At 39.1% G+C, this 25,221-nt stretch overlaps 1 protein-coding gene across 3 annotated transcripts in view; it reads right to left on the bottom strand.

Annotated features, from left to right (window-relative positions):
• Kcnk2 (potassium channel, two pore domain subfamily K, member 2) overlaps positions 1-25,221 on the bottom strand; it is a 167,400-nt gene that overhangs the window by 79,475 nt on the left and 62,704 nt on the right. The window contains exons 1-2 of one of the 3 annotated variants that reach the window (XM_013015126.1): positions 24,840-25,058; positions 21,718-22,028 (exon numbers count right to left, since the gene is read on the bottom strand). In XM_013015126.1, coding sequence (XP_012870580.1) covers positions 21,718-22,028; positions 24,840-24,885 — 357 coding nt within the window. In that variant the 5' untranslated portion in view covers positions 24,886-25,058. Of the gene's footprint in view, positions 1-21,717; positions 22,029-24,839; positions 25,059-25,221 lie in introns of those variants that run through there. The other 2 variants (XM_013015127.1, XM_013015128.1) reach the window with 2 other exon arrangements.

Below are 25,221 nucleotides of genomic sequence, written 5' to 3'. Positions count from 1 at the left end.
TGCCTTAAAAAGTATATAATGGTCGGGTGCCAGTGGCTCACACCTGTAATCCAGTACTCAGCAGGTTGAGATCTAAGGATCATAGTTCAAAGCCAGCCAGGGCAGGAAAGTCCTTGAGACTCTTATCTCCAATAAACCACTCAGAAAACCAGAAGTGGCACAATGGCTCAAGTCGTAGAGCCCTAGCCTTGAGCTGAAGAGCTGAGGAACAGAGTTAAGTCCCTGAGTTCAAGCCCCAACAACAACAACAAAAAATGTAATGATGGGTACATGTTTGTTCAAATACACAGAATGTACAACATCAGAAATGAAACCTAATGTAAACAATGAACTGCTCGTGAAAATGATCCATCCATGTAGGTTCATCAATGATGACAAATATGCCACTCTAGTACAGGATGTAAGGAGGAAGTTGTATTGGCAAGGGATAAAGAATACAAAGAAAACCTTTGTATCTTCTCTTCAATTTTTCTCCGATTATTTGCTCTACAGATAATGGCCATTAAAAAGTTTAAAAAGGCTGGTGCCAGTGCTTGGATTACACCTGTAATCCTAGCTACCAAGAGGCTGAGATCTAAGAATTGCAAACCAAAGCCAGCCTGGGGCAGGAAAATCCATGAGACTCTTATCTTCAATTAACAACCAGAAAACTAGAAGTGGCATTGTAGCTCAAGTGGTAGAGTGCTAGCCTTGAGCACAAAGAGGCTAAGGCCCTGATTTCAAGTCCCACAACTACCAACAAGTTCAAAAAGGAAAGAATTTAGGGAATTAAAAAAAAGGAAAAATATTTTTCTAAAACAAAATAAAACATGCCATACTATATTTCCATAAAGACAGACATATGAGCCAATGGAACCAAGTCAAATGCCACACACATATAGTCAATTGCTCCTTGATGTGACAACAATACACAGTGTGGAAAAGATCACATCAAAACAGTGTATTGGGAAAAGTAATATCCTCAAGCAAAACCCTCAACTAGACCCCAAAGTCAACTCCACCTAGACTAGAGATGAAAACATTGAGGCCTGACTATAAACTCTTAGAAGAAAAATAGGGTGAAAACCTTCAAACATTGGTCCTGACAAAGTTTTTTGGATATGACTGCAAAGGCCCAGAAAACAGAAGAGAAAAAAAAACAACAAATAAGTGAAACTAAATCAAACTAAAGCTCTTCTCCCTGGCAAAGGAAACATTAGCAGAATATACAGGTAACCTATGAAATAGGTCAAAAATATTTGCAAAATATATACTTGAAGGTGGCCAATATCCAACATGTATAAGATGCTCACCAAAAATTTAAAAAACTTAATTTTTTAAATAGACATAAGAGTTAAGCAGATGCATTTATCAAGAAAGACATTCAAATGGACAACAGGAATATAAAACGATATGCCATATCAGCTGGGCATGGCATACACTGTAATCCAAGTTACATACCCACAAAACTGCATGCTTCCATGTATATATCTACTAGATACTTCAGATGTAGATATATCTAGAATGTAGAATGGTTGTTTTCAAGGGCTGAAGAGAGGGAAAACATGCAGAGATTGCTTCTCAGTACATACTTTCAGTTACAGAAGATGAAAAATGTCAAGAAATTGGCTAGACAATGTGCATCTATAATCAACAATACATACTGTATAATTAAAAAGTCATTAACAGGATAGATGGCTTATTATTTTATACACCAATTCTTTAAAAACATTGTGCCTAACACAGGATAAGAGTTTCCAAAAATTACAATACCTCCATAAAATGGAATGCCACAAAGCCATCCAAAATGATTCTATCAATCTGTAGTTGAAAATAAGGATGTATATTCTTAATATATTGCAAATGGAGTCAACTATGCCAGGAAATACTATGCATAATCAAATCCAACTGGGGTTGGGGGACTCTCACAGTCCCATATAGTAAAAGGCATAGGGTAGTATTTAATAAATAAATTTAATTCCTTGGATTTTTCTCATTCACTATTTTAAAAATCCTATGCTGTGTCATTCTCTGAACTAGGACAAGTTGACTTATCATCCTTTAATTTGTGAAATCTTCTTGTAAATCATCTTTTTAACTATCTTTAAACTGTTGTATGAAAAGTTTTCTATGCAGCATGTCAATTTATGTGCACTGCATCTTAATCAGTGTCACTCCTCTCCTATCTAGCCAAACTCCAAGTTTCTTAGTTCCATTTTCATGTATGGACTTGAGCTAGTATGCCCATATGGTCCTTCTTCCTCTGTTCATTTGCTCAATTCCCTCCCTTTGACATTTGTTTTGTTAAACAGTCTGTTATTGCTCAAAGGGGTTACACCATGGAAATCCACCCCTGAATATATCTACTTTAGTCAATGTGATCATGCATATATACATATATATATATATGGCCTTGTATATATATATATATATATATACATATATATATGGCCTTGTATATATATATATATATACATATATATATGGCCTTGTATGTGTCCTCAAATATGTTTATATTTTAGATCTAAAACAATAAAGCAGCCCCCCTTTATCCATGGGGATACAGTCCAATACTCCTGTTAATCCATGAAACCTCAATAAGTATCAAACCCTACCCTGATGTGTAAATACCTATCAAGTTTAATCTATACAGCAAATACAATAAATTATCAACAATTAATAAAGAAGTCCAAAAAATTTTTTTACATCTGCTTCATTTCGTTATAGGGGCAATATGAAACATGTCATGCACTTTTATTTTACTAGGATTCAGAAAGATTCCCCCCAAATCTTATACTTCTAAGATTTTTTTCACTCATTTATTCATCAATACATAGAAGATAGCAAGCAGGAAACTAAGAATAAATGCAAACAATAAGTCAGCAGCATGGAGTCTAGAGCAGATTTTACCTCTAGAGACCAAAGGATAAATACATGGATGACTCAGCTTCAAAGAAAAAAAATGCTAGAATCGCTAGTCTCTGCTCCTAGAAAGATGATGCTATTCATAAAATAAAGAAGGAAAAAGAAAAAGTGGGAACAGAAAAGGAGAAACTGGGGAAAAGGCAGTTATGAAAGCAAGAAGTCATAGCAATTTTTGTCAGGTTTTTGTCACTAACTAGTAGTATGGTTTTAGAAATATGGTCCAACTCTGGGATTTATTTTTGTTCGAAAATGATAGGGTTTGACTAAGCAAAATCTACCATAGATACCAAGTTCCAAATCCAATCCTAATTCCCAAACGTATTCCTTAGAATATCATATCCAGTTAATCCAAAATATAGTATGGTAAAAGTTTCTTAACACCTTCTATGTTCAGATATAGTTGCTGTTGTTGCTTGTTTTTATACTGTCTTCCAGACTCAATGGCACACACATTCAGTTCAGTTTATCTATAAGATTAACTTACTTCCTTTTTCCTTCTTCAAGAGGAAATGAATCTCATATAAGCTTCTCTGAAGCAAATCAATCCTACATCATGAAAGAACTCCAGTGAATAAGACAGCCAGACCCACGCACACATAAACACACACCAGTATATGGGTAGATCAAGAACTAATTCAATAGTCGGGTCCTGAGTAATGGAGAAAGAAGCAGAAGACCTTGTCAAAACTACTGATTTGCATAATAGCACTGTACAGCTGTCCAAGAGAAATGTGCCTTGAGAATAAAATTATTATAAAATAATATCATTTGCTATTTTAATTAAACCAAATGATTTTAAGTTATCCTCATGAAATTCATTTTTTTAAGACCGGTCAAATCAAGAGGCAAATGTCATCATCTGATAAAATGAAATGAAAACTGGTATGAAGCCTTGGAACATACTACACAGAAAGAGAAGACACTTTGCCTATTAACGCTAAAATAATTATTTAGTGGTTTTTATTGTGACATACAAGCTGTAACATGTCCACAATGATCTATCTTGTAGAAGGTTTTAAATGAAAAGTAATTTTTTTTAAGTGGAGTACTCATCTTTTGGCCTAAAACTCATTAGAATTTATTTTGAAAAAAAGAAGACTGGGCCATACTGTGCTCTTACAAAAGTATTATCTAGTAATTTTTTACAAAAGTATTATCTAGTAATTTTCTATGTTTGTCACATGTATCTTATTTATGGAATCTTAGATGCATTGAATTTGGCACCAAACTAAATCCTTAACCAGTCATCTCCTCTCTCCCTACATCTTCCCCATAGATATACACCTTACCTCACTTCTCTTCTAGAAAGGTCTTTTCTCTCCTAGTAACCCAATCCCTGTCCAATGTCTCCCAGGACTCTGCTTTAAAATCCTTTACAAAAACCAACTTTCATTAAAATTTTCCCCAACTAATCTTTCTACTTTTATTCCATCTGGTCCACTTATAAGCCACCACGTTATTTGCCAAGGACAATCACATCGTCATTATCTGGTTTTGCTTTTTCTTTTGTTTCTGAAAAATTCTATACATTTACTTTCCATTGCACCTAAAACCAAGGAGTTTCACAGCCGTGGCTGACCTCCCTCAACTCAGCAAGTAAGCTGTCCTGGCTACCAGTTGTGGGCCAATCACATCATCACACAGAACACAGCAAGAATGCTCTTCCTAAAACACTCCCCCCACAATGATCTTTATATGACTGACTTCTCTAATGCCAATTTTTTTTAATGTCACCTTCTCAGGAAACTTTCAGCCCCAAAACATACACATACAGAGAGAGAGAGAGAGAAGCTGAATGAATATTGAATTTACTTCTTGCTTTCAATGAGTGGATCTTCACATGGAATATCTTATCTCAGGTCTTTCCAATACTCCAGAGTGCCATTCAAACATGATAGATAAATGCAAAACACATTGGAGTAAGGGTTCAGAGAAAATTCAGGATGTTCAATGTGTCTCCAAGTGTCCATACATTTCAGATTCACAGAACTATGCTGGGAATCTATGTCCTTTGTTTCTTTCTTTCTCATGGGAAGGATGAGTTACTTTGAGCAATGATTTGCTGTAACTCTCTCGTTTGAAATTTCACTCATCAAAAACAGGTGTGAGGGTGTCCGCTTCTGTTCTATGCGGGGGGGCTGGATGGAGTCAAATAGAAAGAGCACCTGCCTCTCTCACCTTTCAAGATGAAGAATCAACTGGTGTTCTACAAAACCATCATCAGCCTTCAGTACCACAGGACATTGGCATCATATCAACAATCTTTAACAATTCTTTGTGAATTCTTATATTAACAGTATAAATGTTATGCTATTGGAAAGAAGCAAATCAACATAACTAGCTTTAATGCCCAGGGTAACAAGATTTCTGACAAGTTTCTGGACATCTGAGATGCTACTGTTTTTTAAAGAAATGTTACTCGGTAACAAACCAACAAAATTAGATTCTCTATGGATATTTCAAGGAAACAAGACCTTCCCTTTATGGCCAATGAAAAATAAAAGACAGAAATTCTAGATCTTTCTAATAATGATAGTCTGGGACATCATAAAAATATGTGAATAGCACAAAGCCAGTGCTTCTTTCCTTGTAAACCTCAGAATTTACTCCCCAGATACAACTAGGATCCAGAAACCACAGGACATTCAAGGATAGACAGGGTCACTCTCACATACCTCCCAGTGAACTCAAATGTTCCCATATCATCCTTACTTACACTGTTCAAACAAGAGGTATAGGAAAGAAGAATTTTGAATTTGCCCCAAAGGAACATAGGCTGATTTAACAATTAAAACAGTCCTTGGTGGATCCCCTTTCTTCATCTAACTAGCAAAATCATACGATCAGCTACCAAACTATAGAACAGAAACTTCATAACTGCCAAGAAACTATCTTGGACCTTAAAAATGAGGAGTTTAAAATTTCAACACAGGGCTGGGAAGGTGGCTCAGTGGTAGAGTGCTTGCCTTGCATGCCTGAGGCCCTGGGTTCCATTCCTCAGCACCACATAAAAAGAAAAAGCCGGAAGTGGTGCTGTGGCTCAAGTGGTAGAGTGCTAGCCTTGAGCTGAAGTGCTGAGGGACAGTGCCCAGGCCCAGAATTCAAGCCCCACAACCGACCCTCCCCCCAAAAAAATTCAACACAATTTCCCCTAACATGTGCTTTTATGAAATTCATCTAGTGATGTTAGGACGAAGATTTCATTCTCCTCCAAACTAACCTGTGTTTCCTTACTTCCTCAAACTTCCCTTCACTGTGTTCATATTATACTTTACATATGTACAAACTTCTGGTACATTCTGGTTCCTTAAGGAATCCTTGGAAAAAGACACTTTTTCACATAGCAGTTCATAAATATTGGCATGGTCCCTTACTAGAACTTTTTATACACAGGACAATAAATTCTCAAGGAATCTGAGTTTCCTGAGGAAAACACAATAGAGTCACATCAAGAATAATATTTTCGAACACACACTCAAGTCTAATTAGTCAAAGAAATAAAACAGTTCTGCACAAAAAAAAAATCACACTCCACTAAGCAAATAGCTACTGTGAGAAAAATCAATTCTCAAAAAGTGTAAGTGCTCATAAAAGGAAAATTACCTAGTAAGGCTCATAAAATTGATTCCTTGCACAAACATTTATGTTTGGTCACAAATATTTAATAAAGGGTTATAATAGTTAAAATGATAAATGTACTAATTATATAGTTGAAGGGATAAGTATGCATCAAGATAGCTAGTATTTTTTTTCCACTGAAAATTTAAAAGAGGAACTTCAAAGTCTGGAAATACCAATTGTTGGCTGATTTTTTTTTAATGGAGAGAGTGTCTGACCAACCTTGATTAGGCTGACCTTAAACTCGTTATTCTCTAGCCTCTGCCTCCTCAGTAGCGGGAATTACAAGCCTGTGTCACCACAACCAGCTACACTTTGATCCTTGATATTGTGAAATATTCAATTTGATTTTAAACTCCCCTAAGACATATATGCCTTGTGGTTTTACTCTGGTCAAGAGAAAATACGATTTGGGGAGAAAATGAGCCAAGCTACTCTTTTTAAATAATGGTTTCAGTAACCCAAAAGAAGCCTCTAGACTCAACATGAGTCTGCCTAATGACACCATTTAACAATGTCAACATATAAAACACTAGGCAACACTAGAGAGATAACCGAGGTTGTAAGAAATAGAGACAGAAAGAAGAAAGACAGAAAGACAGGCAGGAAGACAAATGGGAAGGCAGGCAGGAAGGCAGGAAGGAGGGCAGGAAGCAAGGAGAAAAGGGAGGAAGGGAGGGAGGAAAGGAAGTGAGCTGAAGAGAGAAGAGGGGAGCAGAGGGGAGAGGAAAGGAAGGCAGGAAAAATGAAGGAAGTAGAGGGGAGGGAGGACAGAAGTAGGGAGGGAAAGAAGATTGGAGATGGAAGGAAAGAAGGAAAGAGGAATAGAGAAAAGAATGGAGGGAGGAGGAGAAAAGAAGGGAGGGAGAGGCTGTGACTTAGAAAAAGAAGGGAGGGTGGTAACAAAGAAGGAAGGGAAAGGGGAAGAGGAGAGAGGAGGAAAGCAAGCAGGGAGAAAGGAAAGAGAGAGGGAAGGAGCAAAGGAAAAAGAGGGAGGGAAAACAGAAAGCCACTCGTGCTAACTTCTGATTTCTCCTCTTTTGGAATTCTGCCCACAATTCTAATTGGCACTTACCAATGTTTTAACCGAACAGAATGTAGTCCTGAAAAGGACAACTAAAATAACCAAGGGACACTATAACTGCCAAGGAAGTGATTAAAAAGCAAAACTACTAGAAAGGCAAAGGCCCAAGGCACACATGATCTAAGATTTTAAAAACACAAAGAGTTGAATGAGAATAAATACTACATATAGTAAGAGACAAAGATTTTAAAAGACAATATGCCTATCTTTAGAAGGGAATTATATGACTTTGCTTCCAAAACTCACTAGACAAACAGCTTAAAACTTACAGGATCTAATTTTATAAAAGATCAAGTAAAATAAAAAAAAAACTTTAATGAATGGAATAAGAAGCAATTATCTCAAGAGACAGTATGGGCTAAATTGCACTTAAATTCAAAAGGTTGAGATTAATTAGATCTATGAACATCAGACCCATTTTGGAATTTTCATATCATAAAATGTAGAATGCTCTTCTTCATTTGAAAGTTATAATACTGTTAGTAAATGTCTCTAGGGTCATTGCAAAGAATAGAGGTACAAAGTTAGATAAACTACAGTTCTTGATTCAGCTGAGTATAAAGAATATTATCCAAATGTTCAGCTGGGCACCAGTGGCTCACACCTGTAATCCTCGCTACTCAGGAGTCTGAGATCTGAGGATATTAGTTCAAAGCCAGCGCCTCCCTGCCAGCAATGTCCATGGACTCTTATCTCCAGTTAACTACCAGAAAATCACCAGAAGTGGCAGAACGCTAAGCCTTGAACGAAAAAGCTTAGGGACAGTGCTTGCACCCTGAGTTCAAGTCCCAGTACCAACAAAAATAAAAAAGAAAAGGAGAGAAACAAAAGAGATGGAAACCATCACTTCATTTCCTTACTGATTAAGTCATTATCTAACCTACATGGATATTTAATCAATGATAATGATAATATATGAACCTCTATTAGCTCTCTGTCACTATAACAAATACTGGAGATAATCAACTTATAAAGAGAAAAGATTTATTTGGGTCACAGTTTTGGAGGTTCTAGCCCATAACTGATGGATCCTGTTACTTTGGGCCTATTGTAAGGTAGAACACCATTATTCGAGGAAATAGAAGAATGGAACTGCTCACCACATAGTCAGGAAGCAAAAAAAGAAAAGGGAGGGCTTACAATGTGGCTCAAGCAGTAGAGCACCTTCCTAGCAAGTGTAGAACCATGGGTTCAAACTCGTATGTCTGAGAGACAGACACAACAGGAGAGGATCAAGAGAGAAACAGAGACAGAGACACAGAGAGACAGAAGGAAAGAGAGAAAAGACTCCCATAATTCCCTTCAAGATACCTCCAGTTATTGGAAGAACTCCCAGTAGGTCCCCCTCTGAAAGGTTCTATCACTTCCCAATAGCACTGGCCTAGTACCAAGCCATTAACATATATGCTATTTAAGGTCATTTACTAACCAAACTATAGCTACAGCATAGGCCATGTCTATGAGTTTGGAGCAGAAGACCTGTGTTTTACAAGTGAAAGACACCATCCATTCTTCAGAAGTTCTCTTTCCCACTCCATAGTTCTATTCCTTTCTATATTGCTAAAGATGAGAATGAGCCTTGTGAACCCAAAGGATCATAAGGAAATTTAAACTTCTATTATCTATCCTCAATTCCAAATGTCAGTTTAAAAGAATCACACAATAACCTGCACAATTTCAATCAAATACCCAGAGGAACTGGTACCTTCTCTAGAACATTCACTGAGATTCAGGCTCCACCATCTACAGATAGCATTGCCAAAAATTGTAACAAGGAAAGATTTGGTATAAAATCCACACAGGAATGTAACTGTAGGAACGAAATTAACAAAGTAGCAGAAAACAAGGAAATTATGTGTTTCGGGATGCTTCAAGAAATATAAGCATGTTTTGTTCTTCTTGATTAATATCCACCCCAAAAGAGACAGCCATAAAAGGATAGCTGTTAAAAAATTAAAGAAGAGGAGAGAAGAGAGAGGAGAACTGAATGGAAAAACCAAAGGAAAAGAAAGGGAAAGAAGGAAAGTAAAAGAACACGTCAATAAGTTCTAACCAAATCATGCTTTCCAACTCAATTCTCTTAGAACCATCATATTTTCATTCTGTACATGAATATGTAATTAGTCAAATTTTATCTTTATCCACAGGTAATATATCTGTTTTGATTAACTATAGATATAGACTTTTACAAATGAAGTTTTAGGTGAAAGCCTTTTACTTCCTGGTTGATTTCATTCATTATTCTGCCAGCTGTTCGTATAGAGGTAGAACTCAAAGACATTTCTTTCAGACAAGCTTTCTATCCTAGCATTAATGAATCCCAGAATACAGCCTCTACCCTCAGGAAAACACAAAAATTAAAAGGGGTGAGACAAGGAAAGAGTACAACCTTGTGTAATATTGAACAATGCAAAAATCAAAGGTAGCTTGTAACTCTTATGGGGAAGATTTCTATATAAAGCACTCTAGGCTCCATCCTTTAATTCCACTTTATTACAAAACATATTATATGTGTATGCCAGTTTATGACTGTGTTGCCTATCAAATCCGACAGCCTACACAGCCGCTGTTGTATGGGTTCTTAAGGTCACTCTAGCAAAAGCAGAGTTGTATGAGATTTCCCCCACACCTTACCTCACCCCAGCATGAGGGGACTTAGAAGTAGGCAGCCCTCTCTGCTATGTCAAAGTCCTCATAGACCAAGATGGGGATGAGCTGTTAGAGAGTGTGAGCTTATCATGAATGAAGGTTCAATTCCCCAACACATAGATGATAGATACATAGCTGCACAGACAACGCTCCTGAGTCGTTCCCTATATGAAGGCACGTGAATAAATATAGACAAGACATGTTTATATGATCCTATACATGCAAAATCATGTGTGGAACTATGAAATGTGGATGTATACCTCTCTTTGTATCTATATGAGTCTATATGCCTAAAGAGAGATCAGGACTTACTCTGGAGAAATTTCCAGTGTTTACTTTCTTCTTTACACTTTCTTGTGTTATTTGAGTTTTGCACAAGGAGCTCTTCTTACTGTGTGAATGGCTGATAGCAAAAGAGGGGTAAAAATTCAATTATGCTACAGGCAAAGTGCTAACCCAACGTGTCCCTCCACCTCTCCTCCCTCCCTCCATCTTCTGTTCCTTGGAGCTGATAACTTCCCAGCTTTAGCCTGCCAACTCTTTTTTTTTTAATTGTGAAAATACTGTACAGAGGGGTTACAATTACACGGGCAAGATAATGAGTACATTTCTTATCAAGCATTGTAGCCACTCCTTTGTTTCCCCTTCCCATCCTCCCCCCAACCCCCCCATTCAACCCTCCCCCACACACCAAAGTTGTAAAGTTCCTTTTCGACATAACGACTTGTATCTCATTGTTGCAATGGGTCCACCTGTATCCCTATTTAAACAATTTGTTTTTTCCCTTCCCCTCCACAAATTATACCGCCATCAAATACAGTGAAAGCAGGGGTCATACCGTGGGGGAGGGATATACAAAGCAACAAAGAAATCATCTCATAAATGTGTTAGAAACAATCGCATGAAAGAAAAAAACATTTGAATACATATCTTAGGGTTCATTTCCCTAACATCAATTTATCTGACTTTTTCTGCTTGTCTCAGACATATACTAGTTATTGCAAATAAGGGAAACCATGGGACCTAGGTTTCTTTGGGCCTGGATTACTTCACTTAATATAATTTTTTCCCAAGTCTTTCCATTTCCTAACAAATGGGGCAATGTCATTCTTTCTGATGGAGACATAGAATTCCATTGTGTATATATAACACATTTTCTTAATCCATTCATCTACTGAAGGGCATCTGGGTTGGTTCCATATCTTAGCTATGGTAAATAATGATGCAATAAACATAGTCGTGCTGTTAGCTTTAGTGTGGTCTTGTTTGTGAACATTTGGGTAAATGCCCAAAAGTGGGATTGCTGGGTCATAGGGGAGTTCTATGTGGAGTCTTTTGAGGAACCTCCATACTGCTTTCCAAAGTGGCTGAACAAGTTTACACTCCCACCAACAATGCAGTAAGGTTCTCTTCTGTCCACATCCCCTCCAGCATCTGTTGTTATTAGAGTTCTTGATTATAGCCATTCTAACTGGCGTGAGGTGGTATCTCAATGTTGTTTTGATTTGCATTTCTTTTATGGCTAGGGATGTTGAGCATTTCTTCATGTGTCTATTGGCCATCCTTCTTTCCTCTTCAGAAAAGTTTCTCTTTAAGTCTTTAGCCCACTTATTTATTGGGAAGTTGTTTCTTTGAAGATTTGTTGTTGGGGGATTTAATTTTTTGAGTTCCAGGTATATTTTAGATATGAGACCTTTGTCCATTGTATGGCTAGGGAAGATATTCTCCCAATCCATCGGCTTTCTATTGATCTTGCTAGTTATGTCCTTTGCCATGCAGAAGCTCTGCAATTTCATGAAATCCCATTTGTCCAACATTTCTTTGATTTGTTGTGTTTCCGGGTCTCTATTAAGAAAATTTTGGCCTGTGCCAACAAGACCTTAGGGTTTCTCCTATTCCATCCTGTAATGTTTTCAGAGTGTCTGCTTTGACTTCACGGTCTTTGATCCATTTTGAGTTGATTCTGGTGCAGGGTGATATATAAGGATCTAGCTTTAGTTTTCTTCAAGTAGTTAACCAATTTTGCCAGCACCATTTACTGAAGTGACTGTCTTTCTTCCATTCTATTTTTTTAGCTCCCTTATCGAAGATTGGATGGCCATAGGTCTGTAGGTTCATTTCTGAGTTTTCAATTCTATTCTATTGGTCCTGAGGTCTGTTCTTGTGCCAGTACCAAGCTGTTTTGATTACTATGGCTTTGTAGTAGAGTTTGAAATTTGGCATTAATATTCCTCCAGCACTGTTCTTTCTGTTGAGGATCGTTTTTGCTATTTGGGGTCTTTTATTGTTCCATATGAATTTTTGGATTGCCTCTTCTATTTCCTTGAAGAATGAGGTTGGAATATTGATAGGTATCGCATCTAATTTGTAAATAGCCTTGGGAAGTATTGCCATTTTCACAATGTTGATCCTTCCAATACAGGAGCATGGGAGGTTTTGCCCCTTTCTAAGTTCTGTTTTAATTTCCTTTACAGGCTTTTAAAGTTTTCATCATAGAGGTCCTTCACTTCTTTGGTTAATTCCTAGGTATTTTATTTTTTTGTGGGGCTATTACGAATGGAGTTGCTTTCCTAATTTCAGCCACACTTTTCTCATTGTTAGCATACAGAAAAGCCACTGATTTTTTTTGGGGGGGTCCAGTTGGGGGCCTGAACTCTGGGCCTGGGCACTGTCCCTCAGCTCTTCAGCTCAAAGCTAGTGCTCTATCACTTGAGCCACAGTGCCACTTCCCGCTTTTTTTCTTTTTGCTTATGTGGTGCTGGGGAATCGAACCCAGGGCCTCAGGAATACAAGGCAAGCGCTCTACCACTGAGCCACCTTCCCAGCCCAAGCCATTGATTTTTGAGTGTTAACTTTATACCTTGCTACTTTGCCAAAGTTTTGAATCAGCTTGAGTAATTTAAGAGTGGAGTCTGTGGGATTCTTTAAATACAAGATCATGTCATCTGCAAAGAAGGAGAGTTTTACTTCTTCTTTCCCTATTTGGATCCCCTTTATGTTTGCATCTTGTCTTATGGCTGTAGCTAGACATTCTAATAGTAGATTGAAGAGAAGTGGAGAGAGTTGACATCCTTGTCTCGTTCCTGAGTTAAGAGGAAATTAGCCTGCCAACTCTTGATTTACCTCATTTGGTCATGCCCCAGCATGTCTAATGCCCAGCGACCAAAGCGTTAGCATAATACTTTGTCACCATTGTATGGCTGCTCCAGTATTTCATGAGTATATATTCTATATATTGTAGAATAGGAGAGATACAGACTTGCTGTGTCTTCTGCTGCTGATGTTCTCTGGAACAGCAGGGAGCACACAGATACCTGTTGCAGGGCTGCATTGTAACCTCCAGTCACTTCAAATTAAGAAGTCCTATACACACAGCCCATAAATTTGACTTGATTTGAACAGTTAGGTAAAGGAGAAGCCCAGGGTGAAAACATATAACAAAATGATGTACAATAACTTAGGGGCTATTTCCACAGTAGAAATGAGCATTCGTGTCACCTGATTGGCAGGCCTATGATTTTAATGCTTACTAAGTTAATGTTAAACTTACATCTATTTCAAGCTGACATAGAATATACAACTCTGGAATGTTAGAGTCATTAATGATATTAGATCTAAAAGATTAGCAGTTTTCCACAAACCTCATTCTAATGTCTCCTGTTAAATGGAGATTTATGTTATTGAAGTTTTAATTTTAGCTTCAACTCAATAAATAGGAAAATATTTCAAAATATAATGTAGCTGGGTGCCAGCGGCTCATGCCTATAATCCTAGCTATTCAGAAGGCTGAGATATGAGGGGGAACACAGTTCAAAGCCAGCCCAGGCAGAAGCATCTATGAAACCCTTATTTCCAATTAACCACCAGGTAAACCAAAAGTGGTGCTAAAACTCAAGTGGTAGAGTGCTAGCCTTGAGCTGAAGAGCTCAGGGACAGCGCCCAGGCCCAGAGTTCAAGACCAAAGATTCCCTCCCTTTGAAGCACATAAAGTAACTAATCTACTAACACAAATCATTAGAATAGTACGTATCTAAGAAAGTTATATACAATACAACTTACAAGTGCTGGTCTTTTTTGATAAATTAACCCAAAGCACATAAATTATTTATAGAATGTTTACAGGCATGCATGCTGCCCTGAAAATCTACACTTTGTTCCAAAAAGCTAAATAGAAGAAGAAAAGTGAACTGGGCATCAATGGCTGGGAGACTGAGAACTGAGGATCACAGTTTGAAGCCAATCAAGGCAGAAAAATCCAAGAGATTCTTATCTCTTTTAGATTCTTATCTCTTTTAAATCAACTACTCAGAAAAAAGCCAAAGTGGAGCTATGGCTCCAGTGGTAGAAGAATAGTGTGCCTAGGCCCTGAGTTCAAGATCTAGGACCAACCAAAAAAGAAAAAAAAAAAGCATGTTTAGATGCTTTCTAGATACCATGTCCACAGATAAAATGGTCAAAGATGATTGTGTTCTTTGAATGTTTCATGTACATGGATGCTTATTTAACTAGAATGACCATCACAAAACCATGTGCATGTAATCATGTAATTTCACTCACCATCATAAACCAAGCCCTCCATTTCACAAGTAGGAATGCCAACTCATAAATGGGTACCCCTACTCATACACCTTTAATGGTGCTTAGGGATGCACTCCTTAAATGTCTCTTTGAAAAGCAAAGTTTCCTTTGCTTTTCAAAGGAAATTTTCCACAATCTAGAGACATAAGGCAATGAAATTCCCTAAAGAGTTAAAAAAAAAAAGGGCCTTGAACTCAGGGTGCAAAACTATCATTCACTTGCATATTGGATTGTATTTTTTAGTGACCTCTACATATTGAAGAACTCTCTGCTCATCTCAACCGACACTCATTTTCCAGGAGATTTTTGTGTTGGATTTGAACTTTAAATCCTCTTCGGGCAACAATGACTCAAATATGTACCTTCAGATTAATCCTTCCTCCCCACTCCAAACTCACATATTCAATATCTTTAGTTGGACGGCCTAATAAGGATCTCAAGCAGATGGCTGCTGGGGGAAGTACCATCACAGCACTGTCCTCCAGCGAAAGCATAAAGATTGCATTCCCTGGGAGTGTTGCTTTATTATAATCCTGGCTTTATAATCGTGCACGTGGTCTCAGTAAGGCTTCAGATTGCTCTGCCACTGAGGCTGGTGACACAAGAGGACAGACCTAAGTGAACAACAACACATAAGAACCCTGGCTGACAAAAGTGTTCGTGCACACACTGGTGGCTCTTGACCCATATGAAGAAGTTTATCTTGATACAGTCTTGCAGAGGGAGGACAAATGGGGCTAATACCTGCCACCTGTAAATCCCTTATTGCCCTCCTGCTTTTTGTCCAAATGCAATCTCTTTATTTGGATGCATCATTTTCTTGCAACAATCTGCAGCTCTGTATGCTTTGTTATTTGGTATGCCATAAATCTTCAATCACTGAAAGCTCCTATCCATGCAATATGGAAAACTATGCTCCTGACATTATCCCTCAGCCAAGAAAATTCCTTCACTCTTCTCCACCTCAGAAGCTCTCAAGTTTTAGTTCCTTGCGGTAAAAATTGGAAGATCAGTGCTTGCTCCGGCAGCACATTTACTAAAAATTGGAATGGTACAGAGAATAGCACGGACAAGAATGGCATGCAAATTTGAGAAGCGTTGCATCATGAGGGGATGGGTAGCGTTGGGAAAGATGAGGAAGAATGATGGGAGGGATGATATTGATCAAGATGCATTGTGCTCATGAACTGACATGTTGATTAGAACCCCTCTATGCAACTACTTAAAGATAATACAAGAAAATAGGCGAATTGTAGGCTTTAGGGGGATAACTAAAAGATATAACATGATCTGCAAAAAAAAAAAATGAGTTGCAGGGTGATTGTTGACTCTTCTCCCTTGCATCCGGTCCATCAATAGGCTCCATTGGCTCTCCTTCCAAAACACATCTAGAATTTGATTGTGTCTCAAACTCCCAAAGCATCCACCGTAGCCCAAGGTCTCAATCTCTCACTAGGAAAATTACAATAGCCTCCTTTGTTGTTGTTATTGTTGTTGGTGGTGGTGGTGGTGGTCATGGGGCCTAAACTCTAGGCCTGGGCACTGTTCCTCAGGTCTTCAGCTCAAGGCTAGCGCTCTACCACTTGAGCCATAGCACCACTTCTGGATTTTTCTGCTTAAATGGTGCTGAGAAATTGGACCCAGGGCCTTATGAATGCAAGGCAAGCACTCTACCACTAAGCCACCTCTGTGGCTCAAGCATTCTACTCAGAACCCAGCAAGCAGATGATTCTGTTGAAACATGTCAGACCATGATGTTGATCTGCACCCAAAAGCCAAACTCCTTATTTTAACTTACACGGATGTGCAAGTCATATCAACATGACCTGTTCAACATCATCTGTTACTCCCTTCCAAGGCCCCTCATTTCCTCCACACACCAGGAGCCCTTTGTGCTCAGCCTCTGCAGAGGTATTATTCCCCAGACGGCCCCATGGTGTGTTCCCTGGCTCTCTGTTCTCATCAGTGAAGCTTCTCCAGGGGGCTAATCTGAAATTGATCCCCATCCAACATTTCCTATCCCCTTCACTGCTTTGTTTGCTCTCCTGAATCTTGGCACCATCTAACAGACTAACGTTTTATTTCCTAGTAGAATGTCAGCTTTAAAAAGTCTAATGTCATTGTCCTCTAGGATGGCATGTGTACATATCCATCCTGTAGCTCCAGATATCCTCTGATACATCACCAAGCGTCACTGGTATACATCCACTCCAAGTGGAGTAAGGCAGGCCTGGGATACTCATTCCTTCTTCTTTGGCATGGAACAATAAAGTACAGTCTACTCGGTGAGGGCTGTCCATGTCCCTGGCCATCATGCCCACATAAATTCAACTACTGGGGCACGCCAGGCCTGCTCTGCCTAGAATGTCCTCTGATCTCCTTTTCTTCCCTAATTTCCCTTTCACTGCTTCTTCTGTATCATCCCAACTGTCCTTCAGTAGCAATCTCTTCCTCAGTATTCCAATAGTCCCTCCATGTCCATTCTGCACGCATATTGAGTTATACCTATCTCTAGTGGTCTCTGCTTAACCATGTAGGAAGGGCACACAATGGAAGGAGCTATGCTTTTTTTCCCATCATTTTATTGGACTCCATACCCAGAAAAGTTAGTCAACACATTGGAGATCCTCAATAAATACTACTGAGTGGATCCAAATGAAAAGGGGTAGAGCAAAGAGAACATAATCTTCTCTGCAGGAAAATGCCATAGACCTAAGACCTAAAGCTACCCAGTGCCTCTTGTATAAACATGACAATTTCTTTACCTCCAAACAAGTAGAGAATATTTTCTCTTCCTAGCGCCTAGAGAATGGGGTTCTAATTAAAAATGGAAAGACAAATAGTTCACAAAGTAGTTTCGTTTTCAATGTATGTATCATAGAGTTTTAAGTCCCAAAATTGATTCAGTAAACACAACAAATTGGATGGAAGACCAGTTATGTCTAATACAGCTATGCTTCTACTGGTCTGCCACATTCAGAAAAAACACTAGCATAAACCTGCTGTCCAAGAAGAATCTTAAAACACAGGCGATATATTCTCTATGTTAGAAACAGAGATAAGACAATGTACATCCCTTTGGAAAGAAAACTATAATTAATATTCACTAGACCCTAACGTGCGTATAGAGAACTTTATAAAAATGTTTATTAATTGTGTGTGTGTGTGTGCGCGCGCGCGTGTGTGTTTGTGTAGTGTCAATTCAGGACCTGTGTTCTCACATGGATTTTTCACTCAAAGCTAGCACTCTACCACTTGAGCCACAGATTCACTTCCAGTTTGGGCTGGTTATTTAGATATAAAGAGTCTCGCAGACTTTCCTGTCCAGGCTACCTTTGAACCATGATCCTAACATCTCAGCCTAGGATTAGAGGCGTGAGCTCCCAGCTCCCAGCAAAATGTTTATTAATTATGTTAGAAGCAATGAATGCAGGGGCTGGGGGAATAAGCTTAGAGTCTGTCCACTAAGGCTTGGATAACATTTCTACCACTGTGCACTCTTATAAAATGAAGATTCCTCTGACTCAGTTTCCACCTAAGTTGAATGCAGGTTATAAGGCACCTGTCTCATGAAGGTTTTTTTTTTGCAAGAATTAAATAAGGTAACACACAAAGAGGATTAGAACAATGCCTTGCATGTACTAAGTGCTCGTTAAATTGATCTATAACAATGGTATATAAGTATTAGAGCCTTAAAACTTAAAAATGTCTTCCTCTGTGTTTCTGTAGAGATATCACATTAACTTAAATATAATTGGAAATCGAAAGCCACACTACTCTAAGTACTTAAGCCCAGCAAAGTTCTCTCTATGTTGATTTTTACCACCCTCTCCTCAGTCTTAACTTGAAGGGCTAAGGTCAAAGACACCACATAGGCTTCTGTCACATACACAACTGTGGCCTTCATCTGCGTTAATCTCTTCCTCCTCCCTCCCAAGCAACCCAACCACAGCATGAAATCAGGTGACGATAACCACTCAGACAGTGAATAGTAATAATGTGGGATCTGAGACCAGATAAGAGTCTCTGTACGAGACATTGGCCCATGATCTTTATTATCACTCCTCCTCTTCCCTCCTCTATACAACAGGAAGACACGATTCCATCTCTACTAACATAGAGATCTGGCTCTCCACCAACTGAGCCACATCTCCAACCCCAGCTTCCTGATTTGTTTTTCTGGTTGTGGGGGCTTGAGCCAGAACCTAGGCTCCGTTCCGGAGCTCTTCTGCTCAAGGCTAGTGCTCTACCACTTTGAGCCGAAGCACCATTTCCAGGTTTTGAATGATTAGAGATAAGAGTCTCACTGAACTTTTCTGCCCAGGCTGGCTTCGAACCGTGATCCTCAGATCTCAGCCTCTTAAGTAGCTAGGATGACACTGTGAGCCTCTGGTGCCCCGCTACTTCCTGATCTTCTATTGCTGTGACACTACTGCCTAATATACCTATTCATAAGGTTTTGCTCAATAATAAAATGAGGAAATAAGTGTGTGGGGAAACGCTAGAAAATCCATGAGAATCACATTAATAAGTTTAACAAATAATTACTGGAAAACATGAGGAACTTCATGAGAGTTATATAAATAATTCTAACAAATAATTACTGGATCATTTGCCTTCCTCCCTATTTATATGCTGCTATTGATCCATGATGCAATGTCATTAGTTTCTTTGATCAAAAGAAATTATCTTCAAGGAGAAAAAATATATATGTTTTACTAAAACTATCTGATTACAGAGGAAAATGATAGGATGATAAAATAGAGTCAAAAAGCAGCAAATATCCACAAAGCTAAAATGGATACACTGGACAGACTTTGAACTTTATCTGTGCCCATTTCAAACATAAAGTAGCATAAAAGATAAAAATTAAAGAAAATTAAAAGAAGACCAGGGGTCTCACCAGAAGATAGGTTCATAACCTATAATGACCTTTAAGCTGTTTTCAGAGTTCTGAATAAATTTGGGTATAACTGGCCAGTGAAATCTCTGTCAAACTCAAAGAGTTTCTCCACCATGGTCCTAAAGTTCTATTTTTCCCCCTGTCCAAGACTAATCATTTCACTCCAGGTGCTTGTGACGCAACTACTTGAATCAAATGCCCAATAAAGGGATATGGGTAGTGAAAACAAGCCTAAGCTTTTGGACAATTCCCTGCTTTATATGGATTATCTTTTTTTGTTTCAACAACATTACTTGATAGGTATTCTTTCCTTGTTCCAGAGAGATCATTTAGCGTTTAACATGACCTGTTCAATTACATATATCCTCCAGTATAACTTATCAAATCCTAGAGTTTAGATTTTTTCATAATTGCTCCTTGCTTCCTCCAGAAAGAAAACCAAAGGCCATAAGAATTCTTAAAAAGATTACTAGTATCTCAGAACTAAATGGCATGAAAGAAAAGTGAAGTAAAAATAATCTTTCATAAGATCATGGGAAGAGGTAGCTGTGACAATAATTCATTTCACTGTCAATACTGAGAATGCCACCATTATCTAAAAATAGTGGAGAATTTAGTATATCAGCATATGAACTGCATTTCCCATTGTTTTGTCAACATATCATAAAAACCAGCAAAAGTTTAATAAGTCAAATAGGCAGGATGCAGAAATGTCTGAATGTGGTAGAAGGTAAACAAGTCAGACAATGCCAGTTCTGGTGGTTTTCAGTAAAACTTATACAAAAACTTAGATAAAGTATAGTAGAAAGTGAGAGGGCTACAAACAGCAGAGATATGAGCATCTAAAGAAAGAGAGGCTGGGTTTTTGCTCTACTCCTATTCAAGGTCCAAGTAGAAGGGGGAGAAAATTAGAGGAATCTGACCAGAACATTTTAAAAACTAAAAGAAGGTTTGGGAGATTCTTAATGGCAAAATGAAATTAAACTTCCAAGAGCAAACTCTAGGATTAAAGTCCATAAGAATTTTTCCTAAATCTACTATTCCAATTCATTCAGATGTTATAAAAATAAAACAACATATGGAAGAAAATTAGCTCAGCTGATCATTTTCACCATAGGTAGTTTTCAGTCTAATTTGAATTAAGCTAGACAAGAGAAGTAGACTATATAGGAAAATGAATGTGTGTCCAGTTAATGTATTCAGCAACCAGTTAGGTCTCTCCTTATGAGGTAAATCTAAAACTTTTACCTCAACTTTGATTCTTAGTTGAATCAATTAATTGTTTTATGTAAATGAACTCTACAACAAAACCACCACTATCTCTCTGAGAAGACTGACTTATATTTAATTTGGGGCTAACCCTTCAAAACAAAACAGAAGGACATTGTTTGGCTAATATAAATTAAAACTAAATTCACTTTTATTCAACAACCTTATTTTCCTGGATAGTCCTAATCTGCTTTGAGTTGAAGTTTAGAAAAATAACAAACACTTCTCCAAAACACAGTTATACATTGGTGAGGTTAAATACACATGCCACAAGTCCATCTTTTCTACATTATGCCTGATGGTCACTGCCAAGGTTAAAGCCCTTTTCTTTTCCATCTACATATCACACATAACTTCTCAATGGGCAATGGTCATCCTAACCATGAGAGCACCCAGTAGAATACCTCTTGTCCACCAGTGTCCAATGGCAGCTCTAAGACAGGAAAAACCAGAGGGCAGACATGCAGGAGAGCGGGAGTAGACAGGATGAGAAGGAACATTGGGAGGAGTGTAGAAGGAAGCCATAAGATAGCAGAAGGGATAAAAGAGACCATGCAGAAGGGAGACAGAGATGTGTGTTACACAGCATAAGAAGGCAGCACAGGTCTCCCTAGAGCCTATCAGGAATGCACTACACAGGCTCTCTCCTCTTTCCCTTCCCCATCTTTCTCCGTAAGGGGAAAAGGCGTAACCACTGCTCTGGAGCCATTACCTGGATGAGTTCGTCCAGCTCCGTGGAATTGACACAGGAGTGCTGGGATATGAATGTTTGCTTCTGGATCACAATGGTGGTCCTCTGTGTAATCTCCTGAGGCTGCTCCAGTGCTTTGAACACGGTGGCTCCGATGATCAGGTAGAGGACAACCACCAGGAAAATCGTGGAGACCGTCTTCCATTTCATAACATTAATGGCTGTGTCACTCTCCACCCGGGAAGCAAGCACTGTGGGTTTCGTAGAAAATGAGAGCCTCGGTTTGGAGTTCTGAGCGGCAGATTTAGGATCCAGCAAGTCAGGTGCCGCCACTGACAACAACAGAGAATGAGGGTTAGGTAGGGAAAGATGGGGGACGAATAGGTTGGGCTGCTTCTTCAGGAGTTGTGGTGTCAGAGATTGGCTGAATATCTTTTGCCCTTCTGGTAGAAGGTCTGGAACCTAACACCAGGCGTGCTCTGTCTAGATCATACACACACAAGACCATATATATGGATTCAAGAAAAAGGGGCAGAGCCTTTGTTCTCTGCTGCTATTGGAGATCCAGGTAGAAGAAGAAAAACAACAGAAGTCCAATCAAGAAATTTGGAAAAACTTGAAAAAAAACAGAAAGCAAAAAACATTGGAGGGGGCCCTTCATTAATTTTTAAAGTTATATTTATCTACTTCTTAAGTCAAGAAAGATGTCATGAACTTCTAAGACTTGAGGGTATTGAGCAAGATACATGAATGATCATGAAGATTGCTCATGGTTTGTCCTACCTTTACATCCCAAGCATTATATGCATATACATAGATATTCTCTTTATTTTAATAGATATTAAAGGATTTAGTCTAATTGAACCACAAGAGATTTTGTGATCAAACCAGTACTGCTTGAAAGAAATCATTCATAGTTTTCCAAAAACAAATTGTGTAAATCAACTTGGGTCCAATCATAATTTTTTGCCTTTTTTTTGCCTATCTTCTAAAGAAAGCTCATTATAAAGCATCATGTTTAAAAAATAAAAGTAATCACTAATTCTGATGGTGCAATCATAGCTGCAGCTAACAAAGGGCAAACTTCTTTCATTTCAAAAAGGAACCTCAAGAAAAATGAAAATCAACATCTTGGTTCACACCTTAGACCCTGGCTTGCTCTGTACAAAGCTAATCGCTCCATTACAGTATATTTATGTGTTCTCTTACAAATTTCCAGATTCTCTGAGGTGAAATCCATTTATTATTTATCTCAGTTCTTCAAAAATATCTTTAATGGATTTCTTTCTAGAAAACAAGTCTACTGACTTCTACTTGCTAAGGGGAAAAGAAGTCATCTACCACAGAACATTTGATTGGAAAGGCAAAATTGAACAACAAAAAAAAATGGGTTCATAGAATGGCTAGGAAAAATTTTTAAATAAGACTCCAAAAAGTACTAATTTGTGCAGAACAAATCAATTTAAAGTTTCTAATTTTAAATAACTTTATTGTCATGTCTATAACATAGGTTTCAGGAAATGGAGCACTTTAGATAGATAGATAAGAAATCTTCATGAAATTGTACTTAGATACCCTAATTATGGGAGGATAAGATGCTGATAAAAATGCATCAATTTTCCTACAGCTACCCACGCTACCCTCTTGCCTAACAGCAAGTTAATTGCAGGCTACCCTAATTTGAGTTCATAAGGCACAACTTCGGTTGCCTATCAACAAATGCTTTCCAAACAAAGCTATTTGGAGCATTAGACAAAAGTAGTGCTGTAAAATGATGACAGATGACAGAGTCTCTTCCACCAGCAATCTCAGAATAGCTCTGACTTGGAAGAGATGAAATCAGACAAGGACAGTAGCTCCTCCATGGAGACTCCACATACCTGTAGCGCATCCCAGCCAGCTCCTAAGTTTCCCCCTACCTACATGTACAGGTATGTACATGTTTCCCTCCTGGTGCATACAACTGTTCCCTCCACAAAACAACAAATGAGGAGACACCTTTAAAATATTTTAGAACTGGAACTTCATTCAAAATTAGCACTGAGCATGTGTTTAAAGTCGTAATTAAAAAAAAACACTTTCCTAATAGAAGTTCTAGCTGTCATCTTTCCAGTTTGCCAACAGTCCCTCCTCCACATGCTTGGTGGAAAAATAAAATAAAATTTAGCCATTTTGGAATAAGAATAAGAGGGAAACACAGAAAACCTCCACATTGTCTCTGCAAGCCTCTCCTGTCCATATTGCTGTGCTCGGCTGTTTCTGATTTTTGCCATCAGTGGTTTGTAGTCCGTGGAACTGAAAAACACTTCAACTGTTTACCTTGAGGGTACCAAACCTCAGCTGAAATCCCATTAAGATATTGTCATTCTACGCTTTAGGGAGAAAACGACAGATATAATTTTTTTTCAGATCAGAAGTATGTGTGTATTAAGCTTGTATAGATCCAGAAGGAGTTGGATTCTTAAAAGCTGTTGCCTTATTTTTTAATTAGCAGAAATACACAGAATGCACATTTGGCAGACAGAATAGGCAGAAACTGTTCGTTCGCACAACACACGCATACACACACATGCATACACACAGACCACCACCACCACAAAATAAACCGTTTCTCTTGATCTAATAAAGAAACCTCTGGCTCTCCATGCCCAGTAGGACCTGTGATCCAGGTGATCCATTGCTGACCCCTCCCCGACCCCCACACACAGCCCTCTCCTCTTAATCCAGGTCTCCTGTCCTCACCTGTCTGCACTCTGCCCACCACTGACCATGGAACAACAGCAGCACCAAGCTTTCTTCAACACCACCATGCAGTAAGGCAACAAGTGTGACCAGGGTCACCATGCAACCTGCCCCCGTGGACTCCTCTCCAGGGCTGACCCCCTTCCCCCCCACCACCCCGGGTGTCCCAAACCTATCACCCAGGCAGAAGAAGAAGAAGGGGGGAAAAGGCGCCAGAAGGGTGGGAGAGAAGGGAACAACCCGGAGAGGATTGGGGATAGATTTCTCTTCGAATCCAGATTATGACCCAGTGCTTTGGACGGAAGGAAAGGGACGATTGGAAAGCTCTGGGCTGGTTGCTAGAGAAGCTCTGCAGCCGAGCGCGCGGCTGGCGGAGAGGGGGTACGGGGGGGGGGTCTCACCTCCTGCTCTATAGCCGGGTCTCTCCTGCGAGGCGCTGGGAAGCATGAGGCATGCAGCATTCACAGTGTTTTTGGAATAAAGACGGACTTGAAGGGGTTGTTTTTTTTTTCTTTTCTTTAATTTTTTACAAACACGCCATTGTACTCACTTATTCAGAGACGGGCTGCGCGCTCCCAGCTGCTCGGGCAGGCATTTTCCCCCGGCTTTGTTTTACAAGGTGGGGAGAGCAGGGCTGGACGCAGGAGGGGGGTGTCGGGGTGGTGGGGGGGGAGCGTGAGAAGAAACGAAATCCTGGGAAGGAGGGGACACCCGGCGGGCTGGGCAGAGGGCGAGGCCGAGGCCAAGTTGGGGCTCCGGGAGCCACCGCCCCCCCACCCCCAC

Source organism: Dipodomys ordii, unplaced genomic scaffold, assembly GCF_000151885.1.
Source record: "Dipodomys ordii isolate 6190 unplaced genomic scaffold, Dord_2.0 Scaffold26, whole genome shotgun sequence".
Lineage (NCBI taxonomy): Eukaryota > Metazoa > Chordata > Mammalia > Rodentia > Heteromyidae > Dipodomys > Dipodomys ordii.
The sequence above is the reverse complement of the archived record's forward strand: the minus strand, read 5'-3'. Positions and strand labels throughout refer to the sequence as shown.